The 7,389-nt window shown below is 43.0% G+C and overlaps 1 protein-coding gene across 2 annotated transcripts; it reads right to left on the bottom strand.

Annotated features, from left to right (window-relative positions):
- Positions 1 to 3,445: 3,445 nt before the first annotated feature.
- Positions 3,446 to 6,913, bottom strand: LOC307200205 (vomeronasal type-2 receptor 26-like). 2 transcript variants are annotated; one of them, XM_079948622.1, is made up of 3 exons: positions 6,672 to 6,913; positions 5,935 to 6,061; positions 3,446 to 4,561 (listed from the first exon to the last, which is right to left on the bottom strand). In XM_079948622.1, the coding sequence occupies exons 2-3, from the start codon at positions 5,951 to 5,953 to the stop codon at positions 3,657 to 3,659; spliced, it is 924 nt and encodes a 307-aa protein (XP_079804748.1). In that variant the 5' UTR covers positions 5,954 to 6,061; positions 6,672 to 6,913; the 3' UTR covers positions 3,446 to 3,656. The 2 variants fall into 2 exon arrangements, 1 of the variants encoding a protein (XP_079804748.1); XR_013832341.1 differs by lacking the exon at positions 5,935 to 6,061.
- Positions 6,914 to 7,389: the final 476 nt, after the last annotated feature.

Here is a 7,389-nt window from a genome sequence, read left to right as displayed (position 1 = left end):
GGGTTGTCATTGATCTCACGAATAGCAAAAATCAAGGCGAAAACATGTTGATAATATTTGAAGTTTGTGCTGCAATGAGGTTCACATTGAGATTTATAAAGGTGAGTTTGGGGTTGTTCAATTTGCTATTAGCAGCACAGGTTTGTTTGATTTTTAAAATTGCTGCTGGATAACTTTCTACTAGCTGGAGTAAGGGAGGTTAAGATGAATGTATTTTGGTTCAGTATCTGAGATCATAATTGTTCAGTTGAGTCAGACAGAGAGGGAACAGGTAGAGTAAGTCATTGTAAACCCAGGGCAGATGCAGCCAGATTTTATCCCATTGATTAGCTGTTTGCCTTTGGATCAGTGGGACATAATATATTCACATTAGATAGTTCTTGCCAGTGGAGCAGCCGGTTTCGAGTGGGGAAAGCTATGCAGGGTACTCCCTTGTACCTCTTTCTCTTCCTGCCTGGTATATTTCCCTGGTGATTCATGCATACACAGTGGCGTAGCGTGGGGGTGCAGGGGGGCCCGGCCGCACCGGGCGTAACATCTGGGGTTAGGGTTGGGGGCGCAAATCCATGGGTTAGGGGGCGCAAATCCATGGGTTAGGGGGCGCAAATTACTTGCCTTGCCCTGGGTGCTGACAACCCACGCTACGCCACTGTGCATACACTATGCATAACATGCAGTGAGAAGGCAGTGAATTGGCTCAGCTTTCATTCTTTCCTTTCCTTTTAGGTGGGGGCATATATAATGGGACACAACATTATAAAGTGGGCTGTTTTGAAGTGCTTTCCCTAGAAAAAACTGGGGGGTGGGGAGCTCAAAATCCTACCCCATTACAGGGAATCTTTTGGACATTGCTCCATACAGGTGACAGGATTTTGACCAATAACCCACATTTTCTAAGGGGCACGTCAGTTATGAAAAGGAACACTATGTGGCATTCCAGAGGAATTTCTACCATGCAGTTGTTGGCAAATTTAACATTGTCAACCAGGATTAGAAGTAGACAAAACTGTACAAAACTTACAAACCAATATCGTGATTTCTTTCTGGAACATCTTTAAAATCAAGTAAATAAACCCACTGTTGTTTTAGAGAAACAACCCCACCAATGATTACTTCTCCAGGCTTATACAAATGTTCTTGGGTGTTTCTGCATTCTCCCTTCATTTCCTTACAGGCAAAAGGAGGGGTCTGTAGCTGCCACAACAACAGCAGCAGCAAACACCAGCATTTACGTAGATGCCTTCCCATAACAGCATGAATGCTTCACCATACACACAGTGAGAACAGTAGGTGGTGATTTTATCTTCCGTGCATATATCACCATACGTCCAGCTCTAAGAGGCACAGTGTAACTAGCACTCAAAGGAATTCAGCCTTTACCCACCCTTGGTTTCTTTTATTTAATTCTTTGTTGTATTTTTTGGTTACATATGAATAATAGTGTTTTGCATAATTACAGAGCAGGTAAATACCTCCCCAAATTGGTGCATTCTCTGCTTGTGGGAAATAGCGAAAAAAATTCACAGACACAGCCAAGGTACCACCTGCTTCACTGTGAGGCTGTCTGAACACGGTTGGTTCTCCTTACAATATTGAGTTCAGGGATGAGGAGTTTGTGGTGTTCCAGATGCTGTTCACCTACAACTACCATCATCCCTAACTAATAGTCATGCTGGCTGGGGTGGATGGGTGTTGCAGTCCCACAACATCTGCAGTACAGGAGATTATCCATCGCTGATATAGAAAGCATTCCTATAGCAAGATCCACTGGGATCTTGTATCCAATCCCACTGCCCAATACTTATGTCTCTCTAAGGACTTTGGGGGTAGGATTTAGACTGGATTCTATTTGGATTCACGCCAGTCAAGTGACCTGGCAACCTGCTGTCTGTTAAGTCAGCAAAAAGGGTGGCGTAACTCAAATACCATCTTGAAGGTTTGTTTTCCCTCTGCAATGCTCAGGCTGGCTCATCCAACAGTAGTACCCTTTCCTGGCAAGCCCCTTTGCATCTAGTGTACTGTATGCAGGTAACCTTATGCTGTGCTTGCTTTACACCAGTTTCTTGGGCATAAGATCATTGCCTTACATTAATTATTTACTGACCATAAGAAAAGGTTACCTTATCCCAAATAAATGGGAATATCATGCAGGAACAGTAATGGAATTTACATCCAGCAGATGCCAACACAGAGTCTGCAATTTCACACATCAGTAATTTTAACCAGACTGGAATTGAGCAGAGCCAAAACTCATGGGACTCCACTGCAGTCTTTTGGAATTTTCTCTGATGAGAACTGAGCAGTTAGGAGTTTGAAGCAACAGGTGTTTTTTTATTGTATTTTATTGGCAAAAGAGTGAAGCTGTGCAAAAGTGTGATGATGGTATGTCTCAAGTTCAATATTGCTCCAATGAATATCATTGGAAAACGTTTTTCATTAAACTGTGGGTGTTGGTGGTGATAAAAAAGCTCCTCTCTTTTTCAAACTTCTTTTGCAGGCCATCATAATTATACCCCCCCCCCGACATTAACTGAGAATATTGGAGGTGGGGACAAGGATAAGCACATCAGCTCCATCCCATACAGAGCTGATTCTGTCACTTTACAATTCATACAGGTAAACTGTTTGCACTGAGGAGTCTCTACTTGTTGTGGAAGATCAATACATATCATCTATATATCCAAAAGATGCAAATAATAACAATCATATATACCAAACTAAAAAAGAAAACAATTATTCTTTGGATGGTTGTGACCAACCATGGCAGTTAGAATGGCTTGCCTCATTGCCCAGACCATGAAAAGGCAGGCATGGGGTTCAATGGAGGCTCTTTTCCTACCACAAGTCAGCCAAGCTCACCTGTGCTCTGGGAGACCTGAGTGGGGGAGTGGGGGGGTACAATTAAGAAAATGTGGCTCCGTCCCCACAAGGTGGGCAGCAGGTCAGCTCTGCAAGTGGCCAGGAAGGGCCCCCCATCATTAGAGGAGACCACCAGGGGCCAGCAGGCCAGTTGGTAGTTGAGTTAGCAAACAGGGAAGGAGGCGTGCAGCACACATGTGAGCCAGAATGGGACTTTCAAGGGAGCTTCTGACACCATCAACACTTATGTGAATATCTGTTCATGCTGCACATTCGTGGAAGGGAAGAAGGGTTGGCTTTTAACCTGAGGTGATTGATGGGGATAAAAGAGGCTGGGTAGTCTGGCATGTATTGTGAAAGATGTAAGAAAATTGGCTTCTGGTGGAAGTGAAAATGTCCAGAACTTCCACTATATATCCACCTTTTTGTTGTTCAGGTAAGCAGGTTGGAAAGAAATCCACACAGAACAAAATAACAGCATGTCAAGGTTTATGAACTTGGCTTCAGTGAATGTGCCAAGCAATTTTCAGGTACAATAAAGCTGTATCTTTGAACAGTAAGAATGGATAATTCTAATTATAGTACATGGTAACACAGACTTCATTTCATTCCAGTATGAATTTATTGGTTAACCTGACACCTAAACTATGATATAGTTTCCTTGTCCCAATGGCTTAACAACTGAAAGTTATTAGCCAACATGCAGTAACACGGTTTACTAAGTTCAGTAAAAAAGTCTTTATTGGAACCCTCCCCTCCGGGGGTGGGGGTGGGGACATGTAACAAACAAAAACTAATCAGTCATTTCTTTTTTTTGTTAGCACCATCTTAGTATTGAAATCAGCCCTGAAAATAATGATGTAACATTTGGGGAGAAAGATGCAAGCCAGTAGCCCAGTATTTGAGGTCAAGATGGCAAAAAGCTCCACAGCCACAATATATTTTCCCTTGGTGCTTAGGTAACCTGGGATAAAGGAGATCCAAACACTGCAAAACACCAGCATGCTGAAGGTGATAAACTTTGCTTCATTGAAAGTGTCAGGCAATTTTCTGGCTAAGAAAGCAACAGTGAAGCTGATCATGGCTAGAAACCCCATGTAGCCCAAGACACAATAGAACATGGTGATGGAACCTTCATTGCATTCCAGTATGATCTTCCCAGTCTGTGAGTGCATGTCAACATCTGGGAATGGTGGAGAGGACAACAACCATGCAATACAAATACACACTTGTTGGAGAGAGCAGAAAAAAACGATGGAAGTAGCCACTTTTTGGCCCAGCCATGTTCTGATCCTGTTGCCTGGTTTTGTGGCCAAGAAGGCCAGGACCACAAGGATTGTTTTTGCCAACACGCAAGAAACTGACACAGAGAAAATGATGCCAAAAGTCATTTGTCGAAGAAGGCAGGACACCTTCCCAGGTTTGCCAATGAAGAGCAAACAAGAAAGATAGCACAACAGGATGGCAATGAGAAGAACACAACTGAGGTTCTGGTTATTGGCTTTGACAATGGGCGTGTTCCAATTCTTTAGGAAGGTTTGTATCACAAAACAAGTGATCACAGTAAAGGAAAGAGCAACACTAACCAAAACAATCCCCAAGGGCTCTTGATAGGACAGGAAAGATATAACCTTAGGGATACACTGGTCATGGTTGTCATTTGGATAGTGATCTCCTGGGCACTTGACACAATGAGTTGCATCTGAAAGGAATTAATAGGATATATCATATAAATGACAGCATTTATGCAGAAGGGAAGAAATGGCATAATGTGTAATTAATACTGGACAAAAATGGCTCAATCCACATGTTTATACGAAGCATAAAAGCAAAGTTTAATTAAGCAATCCCCTTCTCTGATCTTTTATTTTAAGAAAGGGTGGGTAGGATTATTTGCCCAATTTCTCTCTTCAGCAAAGAAGCTGAAGTTGACCTGCAAGAATGGATAGTGAATACATACATACATACACTAAAGAAATAAATTTAACAAGGTAATAAGGAACAAAAATATGAGCGATAGGCTAGGTACATTCCACAGCTTAGCCATCAACCTAGTCATCCCACAGCCTGGTTTAAGATATTTGATGGTCCGAAATGTGGTTGTTATCCTTTCTTGACATATGTATCACAAATCAAGTTATTATTATGAGATGCTTATACTTCCATATCCTTATCTATCAGGTTGGATGGGATCACTCAGAGCAGTCTGCAGCTATTGAGGGATGGGGTACCAAGCAGGAAGGACCAGCATGTATCAGGGGAGGGGGGGCTGAATGAAAAGGCTGGCATCTACCCTGACCACTGGGAGAATATAGCAGCCCATCACATGATTCATCTTCTTGTTTGTTGTTAAGGGGCAGAAGCAGAGCCACTGATTTTATCTGCACAGCTGCTCCTTTCCAAGCCACCTCTCTGAGAGGGAGAAGGGAGAGCGGAGCAACATCTCTTTCTTCTGGTGAATGTATGCTAAAGCCTTTCCTCCTTCCAAGGAGGAGAGGGGTTGTGAGCGGAAGATGATTCCCACATCATGCAGGGGGCGTTCCACCCTGTTTCAACTCCAGGGCTGGCACGCCACGCCCCTCCCAGGTTGGGCACCCAATAGGGAAGTTTGGCGGGGGTGGGGCTTACTGAGCAGAGCAACATCTCTTTCTTCTGGTGGATGTATGCTAATTAAAGTAAGACCTACCTACAAACTAGTTCAGAATAGGTCCAGGTTAACCTCTGGTTTAGCTCAGGGTTGGTTGCCCTGGTTAGAGACTCCTAGATTCTGTTTCTGGGGAAGAGGGGATGGGTAGGTATTGGGGAGTCCTTGGTTCTATATGTATATATTTCTCTCTATGTTGAGAAATCCTCAGTTCTCTGGATAACCTGGTGTCAGCCTATATAAACTCTGTCTTGCGGTATGTTAATCTTTAAAAATTGCAAATTGTAATTCCTTGGGGGCAGGCATAGGTTTAGGAATGTTCGACACAAGAAGGAGCTTTTCCCCCCTTTCCTGGTCCTGACAAAGTATATAAAAACATGAAACACATATTTGATCCCCCCCCTTTTGCATAGCTATGTACTGCCACATACCCTTCTCGTTGGAAATCATGTTTTCTGAGCATGCGGTGCAGTCATAACAACAGAGTGGTTTGCCATCTTGAACTATCTTGCTCTGTCCAATGTGGCAGCTTTCAACACATATGGAATATGGTGGCACCTATTCATAAAAAAAATGTATGAGTCCAACCATACTTACCTCAAGAATCCAGGCTTCCTACAGCTCTGGTCTCCTTTTATACCTTGGTTGCAGACCAAGGAAGCACAATTTACTCTCTGTTCTGTGCCCTGGCTGTATTCCTAGGAGCTAGTCAAGAGAGCTGATTGGCTCCCAGAGTAAGCAGAGGCTCTGGTCTCCATTTATAGCTTGGACACAGACCAAGGGAGCACAATTTACCCTCTGTTCTGTTCCCTGGCTGTACTCCTAGGAGCTGATTGGCTCCCAGAGCAAGCAGAGGACCAAGCCCTGCCAGCCAGGAAGGAGCCCGGTTTCCAGCTGCTTACTGCAATAAATGAGCAACTCTGTCTGCTGTGGAGAAACACTGAACCTGAATATGTACAGGGTGAGTCCTTTAAAAGAGGCTCCGTGGATACAGAGTACACAAGTTCCACGGAGCCTCTTTTAAAAGACTCACCCTGTATAAAAGAAGCTTAGTTTCATTGCACCCGTCTACCTCTGTGGGGCTCAGAGATTATTAAAGACAAATAAGAGGACTTAAGGTTCTACAGCAAGAGTGCGGATAGCAGCTCCATCCACAGTTGATTCCTACCTGCTTCAGTCTTGTATTCCACACAATGGCATCTTTGATAATGCTGAAGTTCTGACTTGAAACCCTTCCAACCAAGACTTTTAGGTAGGTCTCATTGGGGAAAGTGACCCAGTTGATGATATCATATCCAATGGACAAATCCTTCTTCTCAAAAAAGAATTCCTGGGCAGCTCCATTGTTAAAGCGGATGTTTTCCAGGAAAGCATGGAGCTGGATTGGAAGAAAATAAAATGAGTTTTATAAAATGGTAGCCATAGTTTCTGCATGCCGTCAATATGCTATTCGGTCATTTACAAGCATTTTAAATTATAGCTGAAGTGAAGTACAGAGAAAAGTTCAAAAGCTGTCTGTTACCTTATTTCCACACATTATGGGTAGCAGTTTTATGATTTAATTCTCTCCAAGTAAAGACCAGGATTTGGTACCTGGCCTACCTTTTGTTCTAAACAGAGAAAACAGGCAGATATTTTTCTTTCTTTCTCAGCGAGCACAGTGAATGCTGATATAGATCCTTTTCCCCCATGGATATACCCATACAGTTTTGTGTTCCTTTCTCTTTTCCCAGTATTTTGCTATGTTAGCCATGCTATGCTATTGTCTAATAACCTTGGTAGACATTTTGTGACTGGTGCCCACAACATTCAAAAAACCGTGAATTACAAATAGGGACTTCCAGCCTTAAAGTGATTAATTTACCTGCCATGGGTGAACATTCACA

This window comes from Podarcis cretensis, assembly GCF_951804945.1.
Source record: "Podarcis cretensis genome assembly, chromosome: 13".
Taxonomy (NCBI): Eukaryota; Metazoa; Chordata; class Lepidosauria; order Squamata; family Lacertidae; genus Podarcis; species Podarcis cretensis.
The sequence above is the reverse complement of the archived record's forward strand: the minus strand, read 5'-3'. Positions and strand labels throughout refer to the sequence as shown.